The 20,991-nt window shown below is 38.0% G+C and overlaps 2 protein-coding genes across 5 annotated transcripts in view; one reads left to right on the forward strand and one right to left on the reverse strand.

The window, feature by feature from the left end:
* The window catches only part of SDK1 (sidekick cell adhesion molecule 1), a 398,013-nt gene extending 390,149 nt beyond the window's left edge, over positions 1-7,864 (reverse strand). The window contains exons 1-3 of one of the 3 annotated variants that reach the window (XM_084536274.1): positions 7,721-7,864; positions 7,038-7,257; positions 5,859-6,605 (exon numbers count right to left, since the gene is read on the reverse strand). In XM_084536274.1, the coding sequence (XP_084392400.1) occupies positions 5,859-6,330 (472 nt within the window). In that variant the 5' untranslated portion in view covers positions 6,331-6,605; positions 7,038-7,257; positions 7,721-7,864. Of the gene's footprint in view, positions 1-2,686; positions 2,723-5,858; positions 6,606-7,037; positions 7,583-7,720 lie in introns of those variants that run through there. The other 2 variants (XM_084536275.1, XM_084536278.1) reach the window with 2 other exon arrangements.
* Positions 7,865-9,297: 1,433 nt separating this feature from the next.
* Positions 9,298-20,991, forward strand: part of CARD11 (caspase recruitment domain family member 11) — a 105,098-nt gene continuing 93,404 nt past the window's right edge. The window contains exon 1 of one of the 2 annotated variants that reach the window (XM_084536283.1): positions 9,298-9,319. The gene's annotated coding sequence lies outside the window, so the exon portion shown is untranslated. Of the gene's footprint in view, positions 9,333-20,991 lie in introns of both variants that reach the window. The other variant, XM_084536282.1, reaches the window with a different exon arrangement.

Raw genomic sequence — 20,991 nt, forward strand, 5'->3', positions numbered from 1 at the left:
TTTAAAAGTAATAAAGCCAGTATATATGTTAAAATAAAAGGTTCTTCCCTCCTCAACCATGTAACCCCTTGAACTCAGACCTGTAAATGCTACATTATCTAATCCCTATAGAACCACTGAAATTCCAGGGCTCTGGCATTTCAAAGACCATGTCCATAAGGAATCTGAAAGTTTTAGTTAAGTGAATTTTTTTTTTTTTTTTTAAATCATCTATTTAATACCCATTCATAACCAATAAACTGAGAAAACAATATGCCTCCCATACAAAAGCGTGCCAACTACTACACATCTGCAAAAGTGAACTTGGCTATGTGTGTAACCACTTGACTACTTATCAGAGTTAGAAAAGTATTATTTCCTAGGGAACAAAAAATATGAAATTGTCTCAACTACTCTGTAAGAAGACCAACATCGCCACAGGCAGAAAGAATTCCAGGAGCCCCAACTTCTTCAGGAACAGACCCTTCACGGAGTTATATTTTTGTTCTGCTTGATCTGTATGGCTGGTGAAGGGTCATCTTTGAGGCACATGGAGAGAAGTGTCTTTATTCACTACAAAATACTCACTCCTTAGTCACTCACACATAGAAACCAACTCTCACCAATCACCTGCTTTCCAGCTGTAAAAACTCTAAGTAGTCTAATCCAATGCAATGCTATAGCTGCTAAGAGTTCTTCCTTTCGTCCACACAAAAGTCTTATTGTGTAGAACTTAAAAGATTTGAAGTAAACGAAAGATGGGTCCAAGCACTGACAAGAAAACAAAATACTGAAAAATTGATCAGTGAGCACTATTCAATCTTAGTTCTAAGGTAGGCTGTAAAATATTATGTATCAGTTTAAAGTTAATCATAATGCTCACGCATAAGAAATGAAGATTAAAGATGCACTAGCTATCTTAGCTCTGGCATGTTCTAATCTCTGAGCAACTCTTTCTGAAAATTAATCTAGTTGATATAACTTCAAGAAAAAAAACATTTTGAAGACCACAAAGGGATCAACAAATCATCGATTTGTTCATTAAAAAGTATTTAAATACATATTATATATGCAAAGGATTTCAGCATATACAGTAGAAAAAGCTCTTTCTGCAATGAGCTCAGCAGGAGCAGGATTTTGCTCCATGCGGAATCTAATTGCCTTCAGCCTGCCCACAGACTCATTACAGCAAAAAGGCCCCAGTGAACCCAAGTAACCAGTCCCTTCAGAATGTACACAGCTTCAGGTAAAACTATATACAAAGTTGGTAAATGGTTGAAAATCTTTTATGTTCATCAACAGTGCCTTCAAGATTGTGTTGGTAAGAACAGTAGAAGAAACAGACAAACAGAAAAACACCCTGAGACATCCCAAAGCCCAAGCCCTTCACACAGATTCATAATAATTAATTTTAAGATTGCTTATTAACATTTCCATAGTTTGTTTAATCAGCCAGATAATCTTTAAAATATTAGCCAATATTTGTCTCTGTTGTTCAGAATAGACAAGTACGCCACTGAGATGGCAGAACCTTCCAGAATAACCTTTCAAAGGCAACGAGCTATGGGCATAGCAGATTCCCTTCCCTTTTTCTTAAGTGATGTGAAAGTTGCACTGCAAAACTCTGAGACTGAACTGCCACAACTTCCCTCTGTCCCTAGGTCATCACTAGTCTAAGTATCTTCTGATAATACACGGAAAACACACTGATAAACACCTATTAGATATGGTTTCCTGCCGTGCTAATAGCACTGTAACGGTACAGTCTTATGAAATCATCTGAAACACTGTATTTTAAATGTTAACAGGTATGTTTGAATTTGCTTTAGAAAGTAGATTAAGTCATTTTTTGGCAAAAATAAGGATAGAGAGCAAACTTAGATCTACCACAGTAGAGTTAAAAGTTGGATGATAAGGCCACAGAAAAAGCCTACTCTCTCCATCCTGTTTCTACATATACTTGGCCTGTAACACCTCCTTCAAATCCATTTTTTATTATTATAATTATATACACAAGAAAATTACCTGTTAAAAAACTAGCACACATTTAATACGTTCTTCTGAAGAAAAGGAATACAAGTAAATCCAGTATACATTAATGAGCGTCCAAAAAACAGTACCAGAATCTCTTTCAATTAGAAATGCACCATTCAACATTTAATTCATAATGCTTTTTCATTCTTCAGTAAGTATTGCCTTCACATGAAACTCTCTGTCCTTCCAACAGCTAAAAACTCTGTGCAGGTTGCTTATCTTCTCTGCACATCAAATGCAGTTGGAAATTTGCTTGAAAACACTTCCTACACTTAGCATATTTATAAGTTACAGAAGATCAAATATTTGAATTCGAAAAGCTGGGCCCCAGAAACATTTTCTACTGCCTTTCACATCACTGCTTCTGTCAAAGCACAACGGATATCAATACCACCTTAAATACGCATTCAGGTCCTTGTAGAATGCTGAATTATAGATTTCACCAAGTGGCATAAAAAGATTACATTTCCACTGCTGTTAAACTAAGAAAATTCAGACAAGCTTCTCTTTCTTAATATTTAAAGATACCATCTCCTACTGGGGAAACTTAAAGCTATGCATTGGTTTTTATCTATTTTAAGATCATTCTGAACTACAGCCATCAATCCAAAAGAAGTATATTTTCTAAGTATTAATTCTTTGACAGAAGTAAGATGTTGGGAAGGTACTTAACTCCATTAAGATGCACGTAGAGTAACCTAGCACTACTGAGATAGAGGTCACTGCAGAATAGTATTAGTTAGTTACTGTGTTGAAATATTTCACCTCTGCCATCACCTTGCAAATTCTGATTTGATAATGCTGGTGGTTATCAATTAGCACCTCATTGCTAGTTGATGACACACAATGACTTAAGGCTAATTGGCACCTAATACTCAAATTTAACAAAATTGCCATGGAGAGGGGCATCAGGCAGAGGCTAACTAACACAGAGAACTAAATAAGCAAAGAAATGTACACCAGTTTTCAGACTCTCACAGGCTAGTTTGCCAGACAACCTTCACATTCACAGACTGGGATGCTAAGTAGAGTGAAATGTGCACAGTCTGCATGGATGCCTACGCAGATCTGCCACCAAAACAGCCTAGAATGGTACTCCCACCGCTATATTCATGGGACAGGCCACAGCATTTGTCATTCGTCGGCTTCTTCCACCAGAAAATCACTTCCATGATGAGCAGGTCTGCACCAACAATACTAAGCTTTGAAGAAAATGCTTGATTATGCAGTACAGTAAAACAATGTATGATTCATAACTATTAAATTTACTTGGAAAAGGAAAACATAATCCTGTAAATCCTTATAACTGTTTAACACAGCTATCAGAGAAGATGGAAAGCTGAAAAAATAACAAGTAAAAAATGAATTTATGAGTGGTTCTACCTACAGTTCACCTCCAGATCTTCTTGTACATGGATGATGATTCCAAGTCTAGATAATTCTCAAACCACCTGTTGCAGTTGAAAATACTTTATTCCATTCACTTTACAGTACAACACACTTAATCTCAACGACTATTTAATCTGTTTCCTCTGAATTTAGAACCTATATTTCAGTATGCCTGAAATATTTATTTCTTTAATGCTGAAGTAGTTATTACAGAAACATTAGCTGGTTATAGCACAGTATTATAATTCATCAAAATAGCCATGGCCCATATATTTAGAACATTCATTTCTTTATCACATAAAGAGATTGGAGTCATGTAATTCTGTCATGCATATGACCACATCATTCCATTAAAGTTTTTTTGTGGCTGAACGTCTATTTTCATGAAGGTCTTTTATAAAAATGTCATCTTATCTCCAAAGTAAATTTTGGCATACAAATGATGGGTGTATTAGAATCCATTAGAATTCAAAGAGCCAAAAGAACTGTGAGTTATAAATTAACACAAATTTTGTGAAAACCTCATAGAAGCACTCTGCATTAAGACCTCCACGTTGGTTATCTGTCAAAGAATTTTTAAAAGACTAACTGTCAGATGCATTTTCTGCACTATATTATGCAGAAATATATAAATGTTTTCTTTTCTTTCATTGTTTAGTGTCTTCTAAACTCCATACCTTTATCTACACCCATATTTCTCAGAAATATTGTATCTTAACTCTTTCCACTTTCCCTCCCTTCCTATTTACTGGTGGGTTAAGCTGGTGTTAGAAGTTTTCTTTAGAACAGTTTGTGACCACCACATAACTCCTCAAGACATACAGGACCTAAAACTCGTAATGCTGCAAATGCTTAGTAATCTGAAATATGCTATTGAAATATTTTTTCATAGTTTGCGTTAAACAAAAGTTTCAACTCACTTTTTAATCCAACAAGATGGCTAGTTTACTACTAAATCATAAAGAACTGTTTTACATGACATTCACATTGATTTCTGAATCACTTGCCCTTAAAACTGGCTTAAATGAAATTTTTTTGCATTTTTAATGTAAACACCAAGAATGATCAGCTTTTTTTTTTTTTCCAGAATGAAGCATCATGTTGGCATCTATCAACAACAACTACCAAAGGCAACAAAAAAGTTATGTGAATTTTAATTTGCAGGGAGAATTATTTCAGGTATGTCCTGTTTCAAAATAACAATACCCTGTTAGGGCTTGCAGGCCTCAGCATAAGTAGTTTGGGAATGGGAATGACAGCATAAACAAAGCACTGAACAAGGTTTATGAGGGTGGAGTCCATTATTAAACACTGGCTCAAAATTCTTCTGTATCCTGCGGCTCCAAACTTTCAGAAGGTGCATTAGTAAGCCCTGAGCAGACAAACTAGAGCAGACTTGGCTCTGTAACCACTCTTCCTAAACTCATGAGCCCATCCAGTTATTAAAACTGAATGCACTGTTGTTCCCTATGAAATACTCGGAAACAAAGAACTAAAGCACAAAAAGCATTCCCCTTCGGAGAGTATTAACTTCCGCTTTTAATAACTAACTCATCGTCCCACACGATACAGTTCAGCACTGTACGACACATACCACTTCTGCCAGACAATGCACACTGCAATAAAACTCAGCCCAGTGAAGAAAGTGAAAGCTGCGTTTGTTCAGCATGTTATTTTGCGCAGCGAACTGTAATGCTTCTGCCTGCCATTTATTGTTTACTCTGTCAAAGGATTATTAAGAATTAAGCTACATTTGGTGATTTTTTGAGAATTTACATGCAAAGTGACTGACACTTGATATTTAGAGTCTATTGGTGGACTCTGACCCTTCATTTACAAGTGACTCATTTGACTGTAAGGATCTCTGATGTGGAAATGCTCAGATCCGAATCAATTGCAGTTTTTGTCTCGGGTAAATGTTACTTGGCAATCCAAAAGAAACGAACAATGCTCAAACCAAGGTTCACATAGAATAGTCCTCATATGCTTAAAGAATTCCTTTTACATGCCTGATTTAGTTCTAGTCGGCGGATTTATGAGTCCCCTTCTCCTAATAACTTATCCCAGTGCACAGTGTTTTTAAACGCACACAACCAGCAGTTAACTCTTCTGCTGCCTAAATGAAAATGAACTGACATGACAGACTTATTTAAGTAAATAAAAATGCAGACTTGGTTATGATAAGGCTTTTGATTCTCCGTGGGAGATGGGGATAGGAGAAAGAAGGGAGGATGAGAAAGGGAAACATGTAGGTACAGTTTTCAAATCCCTGCTCCATAAAGACAGGATTGTGTATAATGAATGACCATTCCTACATGAAATCAGCTCTGTGCAAATCCTGCAGTTTGCCTCTGACAGGGATGAAGTAAAATAGTATATCTTTACCCTAGCGAGATTTCTTCCCTATTAGAAGGCAGATGCAGCATTTCTATAAACAAAAACGTCTCTAGCCGTACCTTGTGCCAGTGCTTGCAACATGTGGAGCTGAAGCAACAGAAACGCCCACCATCCCCGACAGAAGAAGAAACAGAAGTTTAACTTCATCATCATTCCGTCTCGCCTGCTATTCCTCCGGGCAATAATTTCGCGATCCACCTTTCTTTCAACCATTATTGCCTCACTGATCCCCAACGGATCCAACCGCCTGCCACTCCTGACAGGGCTTTGGTCATTGCTCATCCCGCACCCCGAGGCCGGGCTCTCTTTGGTGGGTTGGGAACATCGCCAGCTGCCTTTGCCCCGGAGTTTTGGGGGAGCAGAAGCCCCCACGTCACGGCAACCGAGGACTCTTTGATTTGTGCTCACTTTGCATGCAACCCGAAGGCAGCACTCTGTGTGCCTCACTGTATTACAGTCGCCACCTAAGTCAATGTTTCTTGTGGAGGTATTGATTGCGCCAAAACAACCAGTCAGAAATGTGAAACACATGTTTCTCTGCGCTGTCACATCCAATGCCTTCAACAGAGAGGGAGCAAGTTTATTGGCGTCAGTATTTCAGTAAATCCGGATCCTTCAGCACATTTGTAACAGACACAGAGAAAGCCTGATCCATGTTAGCCACCAGCAGACGATCCAGAGTACCTTTCATACCGCAAGGATGACGGAAACTGTTACCCCTGTGATATTCATGAAGCGTGATGAGTTTTCCGGCATGTGTCCCATTCTCCCGCAAAACCTTGCTGTGAAAGTGTTAAAATCTGGTGCTGGGGGGGAGGGAGGGAGGGGAGAGCACCAAGGAAAAAAAAAAAAAAGCTAATTGAAAGTATCTCTATTCCTTGTGCTAAGGATTTATTTCAGACAATTTCAAGATTAGCCATGCAGACAGAGTAGTCTCCAGATATCCCCGCAAAGCTCTGCATAGTTTATAGTAATCCGATTTTCCTCTGGATACAAATCTCCACCGTCAACAGAAGGCTTTGAAGGGTCCTCGAGCAGGTAACTGGGGCGGCTCTGGCCGCGGCTCCAGCCGTGCAGTCCGCCAGCCACAGGCCAGCGGCGGTGTCACTTCAACTCTCAGCCGGAGGTAGGGAAAACCTCAGTTGGTCGCCTTTCCCTCCTCCTCCTCGCAGACCGGTGCTGATTTCTTTCTCGCTGGGAGACCGCGACAAAAAAAATAAAATAAAATAAAAAATCACCTCTAACACGGAGAGCGTTTCGCTTCTGGCCGGCTGCGGACGCAGCGAGGAATGAAACCCTCCGCTGGATGGTCTGCGGTGCGGGGGGAGGCAAAATCTCCCGAAACAAGCAGCAACAAGGTGAAATCCTCCCAGCTTCGCCCGGCTGGGCTCCTGCTCTCCTTGTTTACGCAGCCCGGGGATCCTGCTCCTTCCTCCGAGCGTCTCTCCCGCACAGAGGCTGTAAACACAAGAGGGAACGCGCTTGCCACAACGGCAGCGGCGGCGGCAATAAAACCGTACCCAAAAAAAAAAAAAAAAAAAAAAAAAAGGCAGCAAGCGCCGAAGGTTTTAACGTTCAAACAATGCACCGGGTATTGTTTCAGTCCCGCCTTCCGTAAAAGTTTCGTGCGAGATGCCCTCCCCCCGCATCAAAAAGAAGGGCTGCGAGTAGCCGGGCGAGGAGCACCCCGGAGAAACGCCAAGTGCAAAACAAAGCACCTAGGCTCCAAGTTGATCAAACAAAAATCCTGCCAGCTTCCTCCCCCGAAGAGCAGCCTGAACTTTTCTCGCCCCTTCCAGCCCAGGCTCGGCGCCCACCCTCTCTCCCTCACCCACCCAGCCGGGCGCCCACCTCGGCGTCCCCGCCCCGCTCCCCTCCCTCAGCCCCTCAGCGCGCAGCTCGCGGCCGCGCCTCAGCCCACCTTCCCCTGCCCTACACCTAAACGGGGCTGTGTGGGGGCACATCCTCCGCTGAGGGAGGGGACGGGTGTGTGGAACTGTCAGGACTTGGTGTGGGGGGGACATTTTAACACAGGTTTCCACAGGCGAGGAGGAGGAGGAGGACGAAGCCGCCCCTCCTCACTGCCCGCCTGCCCGGCGGGACCTGCCCGCAGCCTCCCCTAACGCTCCCGCTCCACCCCTCGTTGGCTCTGCCCCCAGCCCGCCCGCTGATTGGGCGGCGGCCGCGCGGGGCGGGAAAGGGCGCCGAGGAGCCGCGCGCAGCGCGCGAGCCCTAGCGGGACGTTACCGCGCGTGCCCGCGCTCCGCTAACGGCCGCGCGCGTGCGCCCCCCTGAGGGAGGGGATTTTTTTTTTTTTCCACTCCCGCGTGCCCGCGCTCCCCAACGGCCGCGCGCGTGCGCGCCGGGCTCGGCCGTTGCTCGCTGCGCCCCCTTAGGGCCGTGAGGCGCCGCTACTCCGGCTCGTGCCTCCCCAGCGGCTGTTTTTTTTATATATATATATATATATATATATATATATTTTTTTTTTTTTCAGCGGATGAGGGAAATGGGTGTGTGACAACAGGAGTTAGCGCCCGTCCTGCTCGCTCCTCTCAGCCAGCGAGGTGGCTGAGCTCAGTTTTGCTTTATTTAGGGAGTGTAAGGAATGTTTGAGTCAAGACTGGCAGCCAGCTTCTGCTCTTTTTTTTTTTTTCCTCCTTTTTGACAAGCTGTCTGCTCGTGATAGAGTCAAGTAGGCAAGCACAGTGAACCACCACATCACATCCAAGGTCACTTTTTTTGGGTTAACGCTGGCGTTTTGAGTGTCTGCCAGAGGCATGTTGTTCAAGACAGCACCTTCTTCACGTGCCTTCGTCCCTTTATGGCAGCAAAAAGGTGAAGGTTCTGTTTGGATGCCGCCCCAGTGTTACATGAACAACATGTACAAGCAGAACCAGCCCTGTGCAAACAATGCATGCTCCTCTTCTCTCCAGGACTTCCAGCCCATGCAAACTGCTGCTGCTCAGCCTTCCCTTTACACCCTCCCTTTGTATATCACAAGCACACCTCGTCTGCCAGACTCTCACCACCACCACCATCTTCTTCTTCTTGTATCTCACAGATTACAGAAGTTAAGATATCCATTTGCTGTCCTTGATTTCATCTTCCATGTGTGCGAAAGCTTGTTGCTTCCCATGCTTAAGAAGTTGCTGTACTTAAATGACTTCCCTGCTCTGATACCTTCTCCTAGTAACTCAAAGGAAGGAGATGTAGTTGAGTTATCTCTTACTCGTGGTCTCCTGCATGTAACAAGCACTTCCAAGATGTCTCACACCTCACATTTCCGTGTGTGTGTAGATCACCTGAATAATTATCTACAGGATCAGGACCCAGTGCTCACCCAGTGCTTCCCTGCAAGTTGCCCTGTTGCCAGAACAATACAAGGATAGCCCAGATTGTTTTTGGCTGTGTTGAGAACAGGCCTCAAGGAAGTGCCACTGTATTTGTAATGCCCAATGCGCCATTCAGTAATGGTAGCCAGCTTACTGCCGCGTGAGGAGTCTGCTTTTCTATTCAACTTGTAAGTTTGGGTGGTAAGTCCTGTTTCATCTTAACTAGAAATAAAAAGTATATTTCATTGTGGTTTTTGTTTGTTTTAAAGTGTTATTAATAAAGTAGGATAGGGCTGTTGATTTGCTAGCTTAAATATTCGTTTAAAATGTTACATTCAGTTTGATATGTAAGGAGGTACTTACTGCTTACTTGTAAGTTATAAGGGAGGCAAATCGAGGATATTAATGTCTAAAGTCTGCTGAAAGGCTCATTGTCAAGCAGTTAAGTTTTAAAACCAAGATACTACAGAAGAAAAATACTAATTTCTGTTACTGTGCTTAATTTAAGTGAAAGCTTGTATCTGATTGGAATTAATACGTTTTTCTAGTAGCAATTTAAATCTGTTCAATGTATAAATGTAAGAACAATAAGTTAACTAGTATTCACACTCAAGCCTTGCTTTTCAATCATTATTTAAACATGGTAGTGGTGGTTTTTTTGTTTGTTTTGTTGTGTTGTTGTTGTTGCTTTATTTTTCCATAGTCTCCAACTCTCCAACTTCTTATTTAGGGTGAAATGCTTTTAGTTGGATATTACCTTCTCTTTAAAAATAATACAAAATCCCTTTGCTGTGTTACAGACACTTGTGGTTGTTTTTCTGTTTGCCTTGGTTGCAATACTGGTACTTAATAGTGGTTAAAGCAGAAAAATGTCAGTGAAGTCTTGTTATCTAGATCAGTAAAAGGATTCCACCATTTCAGTAACTCTGTTTTGTGCCTGCTTCTTCACTTTCTTGCATACATATAACGAGTGAGGAATTAACCTGTTGAACATGCAGCAGAAAGATTGGTAGGAGAACAGCTCTGCCACCTGAAAAAGCAGAAATAGCAATATGATGCTTGTAAAAAGAAAAAAAAAGATGGATTTTTTCAGGAATTATAAAAGAAATGAAGAAGTGATGTAGATAACTACATTTAAAGATGGAGAAAATGAGGTTAAAATATTTTTCCAAGGACTGCTGTGTTCTGCAATAACCTATAAATGTTGTAAGTCCTCTAAAGGCTGCAGATTTGCATAATTAGTACAGAATAGTGAGAAGTTTTATTTACCGATGTGGTGAGTCTATGAGACAAAAGAGAAAGGAATAGAAGGTTCTACTACGCAAGTCAGGCTGCTAGTGAAAGGCAACTTTCTAGCCTAGAAAATAAACCATGAAACTACTTCCAGAGGAAAATCTCACCAGTGTTGTACAAACTTGATTCTTATTTTCATTCCACAAGTATATATATTTTCTAAGGTATAGCCTATTGACTTTTTTCTAGCATTTGGAGTTTAGCCAAGCTCCTTTAAAGTGAGCGTTCTCATATACAAACATTTATGCGCTTTTTGAGAAATGTAGCAGGTTGTTTTGATCCAGTGCATCACCTGTTGTAGTCTTTGGTTCCTGCAGTCATTGATGGGTAATATCAAATTAGGGAAGCGTGGATTATACCATACTGAAAATTTTTAACCTGGAAATTCCTTTTTTTTTTTTTTTTTTTTTTTTTTTTGTCTGTTTAGACCTTTAAACTGAGACATTATCTTGCATTTATTCTTCTTCAAAATATATAATTCATTGATTGATTTTGTGCTAGTGTATGGTATTTTCCATGGGCGCACTTCTCTGGAGGATGACTTACTGTACCTGAAAAACTTAACTGGTTAAAGAAAAAAAAAAAAAGCCATAGCAAAAACTACGAAAATTAAATGGAGGGAGATATGAATACACTGACAGGTCAATATAGTCTCACAATCTAGATATTAATACTCTATTAAGACCGTCATCAGAAGTGTTGTAGAACAATTAGTATTTCTAGTCTGAAGGTAGGAGGACTTCTACTGAAGGTATAGATTCTGTGGGTACCCTGAAAACATTGCTTTGTGATTTCTTCCTTTGCTTCCATTTTCCTTCACTCTGAAACTGAAAGTGCAAAACTTAGGGCAAGCAATTGCATTAACTACCACATGGTTTTCCCAGAAGATTTTTATATTGCTTTTCCTCTTCTCCCAAGGGAGACAGAGCTTTAGAAAACAATGAGTGTGTGAGTAGAAAGTAAGTTGCTTTCAAATAGGATTGTTTTTCAGCATACTAAATCAACTTGAATGCAGTAAACTATTGGAGGGGGCTAAAATCTTCGTTAACAAGGGTATATTCCCAAGGGTCACTAGCCAGCTGCTCTGCTTTTATGGTGTAAATATGCTTCTGCAATAATAAAGATTGGAAGAGCAGAAAAAAAAATATCACATTACATAGCTGGAAGTCTCAGGGGAGACATTAAACAATGACTTCACCACACTTCTGGAAGTATCTTCTGCAATGAACGCAGTCACAAGAACAGGAATAAGTCCCATTAAATTTTACTGGGCTTAAATAACTTAATATGGTGTCACTTACAAAGCCCCAAAACAAACATAATGACAGATTTTTGTTTTCTCTATGTAATGTGAATTTACATAAAGGAAATTAGAAATAGATTTATAAACCTTTTAGGTCTCATTTTAAATTCAGAAATGCTAGCAAGTTCAGAGTTAAATTTGTTCACTTGCCACTTAATTTGATTGTGCTTAAGAGTCTGAGAACAGGAAAGGTACAGTCCTAAGGCACAGCGGTAAAAGTTGAGGGCAGAGTGAATAGATTGAAATGTGTGTTTAGCAGCTTTCATGAGTCCAAGAGCTATCCTGATAGAGCTGTTGAACAGATGTGTTTATATTAAAAAACCATTAAGCAGATACGGACAATGTCTGTACAGTCAGGAGAAGGGAGTCATGTAGTTACTGAATCATCCCATCTTCTGTATTATCCCAATGTAACAATAGGCTTTCCTATTTAGCTATCAGAAGGAATTCACGATGACCTAGCCACGTTGCCCTGCTGTGTTTTATGGAGTAGAGAGTTAGCGAAGTAACACAAAGGATCAAGACAACAGGTTCTGCGTTTTTGAAATGTAGACGTTTGAAAACATTCTTAGAGCCTCCCAGAGGAAGACTACAGGGGCTGTAATGATTCTACTCCAAACAAGTTTGGCTAGAATGTAGAGAGACATCTTACTTTAAGAAGTCTGTGTCTTCAAACACCAGTCGATCTGGCTATCCAGCCATGGGTTGCGGGGACTACTCTTTCATGATTCAGATGGTGCCCCAGGTGTAAGTGACCTGAGCACTTTGAGGAATGTCTGAAATCCTCCATAAATGCTAGGGAGGACTTTAGACAAAGACTAAATCTTCTGGTTGTACCCAACCTTTATACGTTTGAGTGCCATCCTGCAACTTTCTCAACCTACTAGTTGATCAATGGGAGAAAGAAAAAAATATAATAAAAAAAAAAAGCAGAACCTGAAACCGTAAGTACAAAAAAAATCTACTGTGTTGCAATTGAACCGGCAGCAATAATACTACAGAAATGCAATAATGCATCAATTTATACTTGCTCACACTAAGTAGAAGATTTTCAGAGAATACCAACACGCGTAGAAAGTTTGGTGTTGGCTGCTTTTTTTCCCCTCCAAAACTGAACAAAAACCCAACCACAATAATAAAAGGTACTGCTTCTACAATAGATGTATTTCAGGTAGAATGTAAGATGTCAAGCACCATGAAATGATACCAGATTTCCTTTTTATTTTTCCATTTTAAAAGTGGTAACTTTGGTATATTAAAAAACAAACCACAAAGCAAAAAACTGAAGTCATTGTATACCATCTAGGAGCAACTGTGATTTCTGTTGGCTACACTTCTCTTAATTTCTGGATCATCTTGTACTAAGATGCTATAATACGGCTGTGGTATCACACAGAGAGAATGCTAGTTCAATGTTTAGTGAATTGATGACTGTCTCCTATATGCTTACTCACAAAGATACTGAGAAGACTTAGATAACATTATCGTAGTGTTGTAGATCGTGTTTTTATGAATGTGTGTGTTATTTTCCGATGTGGAATAAACACCTTGTCTTAAGTAAGCAAAGGCATCTGTTGAACATTTTGTGATAGGATTACATTATTACTGTGAAGAACAATGTTACTGTGAAGAACGGTGTTAAATGTATACATGGATATATTAAAAAAAAAAAAAAAACATACTGTTGATGTACTGGAATTAATTGAGAAATGCCATGTAATAGATGTGATGAGTTCATGATTATAATCATGCATTTTTTCTGAATCGATCAACGTGATTTTAATAACCTTAAAATAAAAACCCCATTTATTGCAAGGTGATAAACAGTTAACTAGAAGGAGGATGAAAATAATTACCATGAGGATTTGCGCAATCACACTTGCTAGGAAGGGATATAACTGAACATCTCAGCCATACTACTGCTGCTATTGTCTACAATTTCCTCATCATGTAAAACAGATCATGAAATGAAGAAGTATAAAAACATATATAGAAGTTGTTTACAGAGATTTCAGCACTGACCACCTCAGTTACGGTGTTTTTGTTGTTGTTGTTTTTCTATACAATATGAAAAGGTATTGATTAGTAGTGTTTTAAATTAAGATTAAAATCTAAAGGAATCTGCCACTATGGGGACTTCAGCAGAAAGTTTTCTGCAATGCTGTGACTATTGCTTGTCTTAATAACATTGTCTTTATTAATATTTTGAGCTTGCATAGTTGTGTATTCAAGGATTTTCCAGCTTTATTGATGACCGAAGTTGAGACACCAAGCTTAGATACACTAACTCTTGTTTGTGTGTATGGGGGGGGAAAGCTGAACCAGGCTGTGTCACTTCAGGAAGCTGATATGCAAGTAAAAGGATTAACATGAGGGAAACAATGTACCAGCTCGTTTTTACAAGCACTGGTATTTAGCATAAAACTAAAGTTAACAAAAAAACTTTTCCCCACTTACTTGGTGCACATCATCTCCACCAGCAGGTTCTTCTCTTTGGTAGGTAAAATAATTTTTGTCACCAGTGTTCTCCTTGGCTGCATCCATGTGTATGCCAACTCACTCCTTTTCCTGAGTGACTCTATAATTCAGTTGGCATCTAATCAGTGCCTCAGTGCTTTTCAAGGCTGGTTCTACTGAGTGCTGTGATTCTTCCTTTATATGTTTATTTTTTTTTAAGGTGATCAGAAGCAATTATATCTTTGAATCTGTTCAAGATAGGACAGGGGTCCAAATTAACACTAAAGATCTCTTTTCCACAGATCTCCTATTATGATTCTACTAAAATAATTAATTTTGTAGAAATTGAGACTGTGGACATGAACAGTATATTTTACTGTTTTCATAGCTTTGGCTCAAGGTTATTATCACTGTTCTGTGCTCAGAAGGGAAGAATATATCTTACTCACAAATTTGATCTTAATTTCCATAGCAATTACATGTTATTTTAAAGGGGTAATCTGAAAGATCTTCTGTGTGATCCAATTGGATGACACCCTTGCACCATTTTTAGGAAATTTGTGAAAACATATTTCAATGTGTAATAAGGCTCATCTGGTCTTTTTACTTGATTCAGAATCAAAATCTCACTTCTTGGTAGTAAACACAATATGGAATGTATGTTCCTTCAAAAAAAGCACCCACAACAAAGGAACTCGCACCAGTGGTAAATTTAAACAGGAACAGCATCTTATGATAGACTTGACTTCAAGCAGTAGCTGAAGTAACAGAGAAATGTTGGAGTAAAAATTAAAATAATCTTTAATAAAGAAATTTATGTACTAAAGAAAGTAGTAAAGGTTTGTGGTTATTTATCATAGAAACCACTGATTTTTTTCAACTATTCTGTGAAGCATCTATGCAGTAATTTGGAATGCTTATACTTAAAACAGATGCTAGCATTATTCTTCAGAGAACGTTCAGAGCAGAGGGAGCATGAGACAGATGGACACACAAGAATCAATAGTTCAGAGAGCTATCTCAGATGCATGTATTTCACATAGGTCAAGTTTGATGAAACCTAAGTTTCTTGAATCAACACCTCTGATGTAAATAATTCACAGTAATGGGAAAAAACACTAAGCCTGTATGGGATGAATGTAAACATACTTGAAAAATAGTTGTTTGAGTTATGGTATGATCTAAGCCTTGCTGTTGTTTTATATGTAGATATGATTATATTAATGGGGGGGGGGGGGGGGGGGGCGTTGAAACAGCAAAAGATTGGAGATTTTCTTCTTGTAATGAATTTAGTAAGATATGGGAAAAAAAAAATCATGAAATTTCAACTGAGTGGCAATTGTAGTACAATAATGCTATAGTATGGGTTTTGGTCTTGTTTGTTGTTCTTTTTTTATGAATATATTGTAAAAATCTCTGTAATTCTTCACATTAATATTTAAATCTGATCTCATTCCTGACTTTGTATGCATATCATCGTTTTTTAAGTATTCTAAGATGACTATAATGACCTTCCTTTGGGAGTTGCTCCACAGTGCTCTCATAGTTACAAGAGGAAAATGTAAGTACAAACTACAAGGTGATATCATGCTATATAAAGCACTCAGTAATCAGGGCAGCGCTTCTGTTGCCTCAGCTAACAGTGAAATAAAGTAAGGCCCACCCAGTTTGGATTGCAATAAAAAAGTAGAACTTCATTTTGATCTAACTGAGCTGTTGCAAATATACAGATTTTGATGTTAATTCTGGTTTACACTGTTAAGCTGAAAAACATAGCAAAATTAATGTAATTTTCTTTCCAAGAAGTATAGTAGAATCCAGGCACTATATAAGATCAGAATAAGGGCTACTACTGTGTTTTCCTAAGACTATATTGTTGTTTTTCATGGCAGACTTATAAAAGGACCTTTTAAACATCCCTCACAAGGATAAAAGTTAAGCAGGTAAAGGTGAAACTTCAATACAAAGCAGTAATTTGTTTTCGTTCAGTTGCAACTGAACTGAATTATGAAGTTTATAACCTCTGAAATCTATAAAAGCATGATATGAACTAGGGCTAGCCAAGTTGAAGATGGTGTATACATTACCAATTAAGGACACAACTCTAATATTTTCCTTCTGTGTTTGGAAACAACTAGTGATATATCTCTTAATTAATCAAAATAATACTAAAATTTACATGGAAGAATATAAAATAACTTCAAGTCTCGGATCTTTTACAAATACAGATTAATAAAAAGTAAATGGGCATTGGATGTTGGCAAATCTCAGAACCATATGTTCAGAGAGTTCTTTCATTTGTTCATAATTAATTTTATTTTTATTTTTTCAAAATAAGTAGCTTTAATCATTTAGATACCTGGGTGAAGTCTGAATCCTGCTATGGATGTTTGAACTCTCAGGGATTTGCAATAGAACAAGAAGAGCTTTCATAGATGTGGCCTTATTACTTTGATTATATACACCTGTTCTAAATAATATCAAGGCTAATTCTGCCTATAGTCATAATGATATAATTCCAATATAAAGTGTTAATACTGCAAGGACTTGGCACATAAACTCCAGGCATGGGACAAATCCTACGTATTACAGTAGTAATGTTCATCTGCCAGAAGCTGAACATGTCTTTCTCTTTGCAGGTTTTAACGTAAGCAGACACTTCTAGTATAAATGAATGTCACCTAGAGCAGAGCTTGCTACTGTAGCTAAAGGCATTATGCCTTGCTTACTATTTTTTGTTGATCTTACAAGTTGCACAGACTTATAGTCACCTAGTGTTCTTTACTTCAGCAAAAAAATCATTAAAAAGGATCCTAAAAACTACTGAAATATGGGTAAATTATACAAACTCTAAAGGGGGAAAAAATACATCTTCAAGTGCTGCTTAAAGCACTGCAGATGCAGAATTTCTGTGGTTACAAGCCATTTAAAATTATTCCATTTTTAGTTACTTTTATATATATTTTCTAGTAACATACATAAATATGTCCCCAGAAGAACATTGCAAAAAGTTAAAAAGACTCCTTGTTTTAATTGTGCTCCTGTGCTGACTGGTTATGCTTTGCATTGGCTCACGATAAACATTTAGGTGGAGAGTAATTCTAAAAAAGAAAAATGGAAAAGAAGCTTTCCTTCTGGCACTTTGCAGTATATTGTATTATGACACAGCTAAGTATAGCTAATTTATTTGGAGCAAAGGGGTTATTAAGATGAAGATTAATGCACAAATAACTCTTATTCTTGGAAGCTTACTGTGAAGCATAAACTCACAAAATCTGTTGCATAGGAGGGTTTACAACTGTGCCCACTGTAGCTGTGATCTTTATATCAGTGTAATAATCCTCAAGGTACTCTTCCAGAACCTGTTGTTGAAGAAGAGGGGAGGATCTGGAGTTTATTTTATGATCAGAAACATATTTTAGCATGTATAGTGGAAGAAGAAGAATTGTATCTAGGGTTCAAGATGGTTTATGATTGCAAGAGGAGTTAGTACCATGATTCCATGCTGATAGAGACAGCATAGAGAAACCATAAGTCAGCACATGGGAATTGTTTTTTCTTCTGATAGTCCTTTTGGTTTGCTTTTCTTTGGAGAACTGTGTATTAGGTAGAGACAATATTGTGATTTTTAGTGGATCCAGTATCTTGTTCAGAATACCCCTCCTGTAACTTCCTGTATGGGTCTTACCTGGATCTTATGTCTACTGTAATAATTTAACAGTCATACAGCAATTTTTCTCTAGTAAGGTTGAGAGTTATAAAATGGTGTTAGCAGTTCCGAGGCCACATAATTAAATACAGTGTGATAGAGCATCTCAGGCAGCATGTTCTGTAAGACTGTAAATGCCTAATATGTTTAGGGAAACTGTACCACAAGGAACATATTAGGAAGAATTCATCAGTGGATCAAAATTGTCTTGGAGCCTTACTTATTGGGGACCAGTGCAGTTTTAAATTATTGCTGTCTTAAGAAAAGCCTCAAGACAAATTGTATTTCTTAGATTAGCTTTACAAGAATGGGTCAATAATTTCTATTGGAGAGTTTTGAAGGTTTTTTTTTAACACTAGCATGAGCAATTTCAATAATTTGAACTCTGTAATTAAGTTTTGAGTCTTTTCCCAAATGATTTTCAAATTGCTTAATAAGCTGTTTATTGTCTGTCATTCTTTACAGATGAAATTGGACATATTTGTGAAGTGTCTTAGCAGTGTGCCTCTAATGACAAAGAACTTTAATTATAAAATGTTTCTGCAAGTTTTGCATTAATTAGACATAAAATTAACAAAGTGTAAAGCGTGTACACATGTTCACACACATACAGAACATCAGCCAAGTTTCATCCATCGATGTTTAAACATTTGGAATCATACTGTTTTAAGAGTAATAGCAATTAATAAGAATTCTGCTATTCCTAATCATTGGAGCAGAGGTTGGAATTGACATCTCTAGAGTCCAGCACTCAAATTAGTGCCAAATTCTTTACTGAAGTAAAGTGCTTCATCTTGCCATCCCGTTTCTCTCTGACCTAGTTTATCCTGTCTTATAAACATTGTGCAGCTTCAACAGCTAAGAAGAATGCACCCCCTAGGAAGCTCTGGAACCTGAAAAGCTTTGAATTTCTTCAGGCTAACCCTTATGTAGATTCTTCATCCATTAGCTTGTGAAGGTGTTGGTATCTATGTTTACTACCATTTTTGCCTGAATTAGGAGTGAGCTTTTGAAGTGAATCTACCAGCTGCCCATACTTAGCATGCTTTGGTTTGCAGTATGGGCTTAGCTCTTGTGAATTGGATTCATGTCAGATAAAACTAAATTGATAGATGTGCTCAAGTGTCCAATACATTGGATGAGACAGGAACAAGTCTGAAGTAAATACTTGTGAAACGGGCATAGATGTTCAGTCTTCAGCATCTTTATTTTTTTTTTCATTTTGTAGGTCTACTCCTGTATCACAGTAACAATTTTTTACAGAACTTCATTTTACTGAAGAAAAGCAAGGACGTGTTCTTTTTTTTTTTTTTTTTTTTTTTTTTTTTTCTCCTTTAAAGCCTGGGAAATCTTGTAGGCTCTCAGTCCTAAAAGAAGTTAAGTAACTACCTGGAATCTGGAAGTCTAAAATCTCAAAAGAAATTAAAGTGTTAAAGGAAGGTGTGTGTTTTAAATCTCATAAGGTTAGTTTGGTTACCTTCTCAACTTGTTGACTGTTGAAAATTCTATGTTGAGTTGCTTGGTTCTTATGTACATTGTGTAAATAATTAATAAAACACATAGCATATAGTCATGGAATCTACAGGTTTCTGAAAATTAAAGCTTGATATGACTTCTATAATGATTACAACACCTTAATGAATATAGTCTTTAGTTTAAATTTTGTGTTTAATAAGGAACACATAATAGCTGTCCACAAGGCAACAATTTGTTATTCTTCAGCTGGACTCTTCCTTCAATACAAATGTCCAAATTAAAAGCTTATTATGTACTGCCACTCAGCTGTATTAGCTCTATTACATTCATGCGGTTTAAAATCATGATGGACTATAATGCACAACTTAAACAGAAAAACTTTATACCATGGAGCAAATAAATATGATTGAATTAATAATCCTCCAGTTTTGGTGTGACTGCTGTGTACAAAGAACAACTTACTATTGTGATCTAGTGATGACAATATTAGAGAATTGCTATAATTAAACTTAATATTGCCTTTATTTTATTATGACTGCCTTGATCTGATTTGTATAGGCATTCATTTGGAAGCTAGGCATTTCTGCAGAATAAGATTTATTTATATTTTTGGTGGCCTATGTTCCACACAGTAATTAAGAACAAACTTAAAATTAAGTATGCATTTAGCTGTTTTGTTGAGATGTTGCAACTTTTATCACCTTTAATTCAAATTTATGCCTCAAATTCAAAGGCTCTGGCTCTCATGATCTTACTGATGTTGAGTAATGACTTACTTGTTAGACTATAATTTTGACCCAGACTATTCTAATCTCAGAACAAGAAAAAACAAATGCAGGTCAGTTAGCAAGCTGTGTTCAAACCTAGAATTAAAATGTTTTGACAGAATCGAATAGAAGAGGAAATAAGGTTTTATGTTAATCTTTGTTAGCAAATATAATCCATGGTTTGTAATCCATGGAAAGGACTAATGAGGCTTATACATCAAGTACATACTGATTTTTATAGCAGAGTAAAAGTGATCAACCAAAATGAATTTAGAGAAAAACCAGTGTTTTTTATTGATACCTGGGATTGTTAGATCTCTGATTTAGTAGTTCCCATAACAACATACAAATGACTGAAAAGTCTGTACAATTGCTGTCCACTGAACCAATGGGATGTAGCAAACTATTGTTCTGACTTCCTTGTTATCTGAGAAAGGCAAATGCTTTTCGGAAGTTGACTTTACATTTACATTCTCTGTAACTTTCTACCTATAAAAATGACAAAACAAAAATACATAGTGTTGGAGTCCTTACCTACCCTATATAATTCAAGTCTGTCCTCCTTTGAGTGCCCAGAGAAATGCTCTACAGCTATATATTTGTTGACTCAAAATTATGAAATAAAAGCACTCTTTTTGTAAATATCATTTCATTTCCCAGTAATAACAATATTTCTCTGCCTAATCGTATCAGATTAGGCAGAATGAGAGTAGAAACCAGCACATTAAGAGGTTGAGGGACTTTTCCTTTAAAATGATTTTGATCCTTTCTGACATGAGTAAAGAGCATGTAAATGCTGTAAGGTGAGGAAATGATACTTTTGTCCTCCAACTTATGCTTTGCTAAGTTAGATAT

The sequence above is a fragment of the Aythya ferina genome (assembly GCF_964211825.1).
Source record: "Aythya ferina genome assembly, chromosome: 15".
Classification (NCBI taxonomy): Eukaryota; Metazoa; Chordata; class Aves; order Anseriformes; family Anatidae; genus Aythya; species Aythya ferina.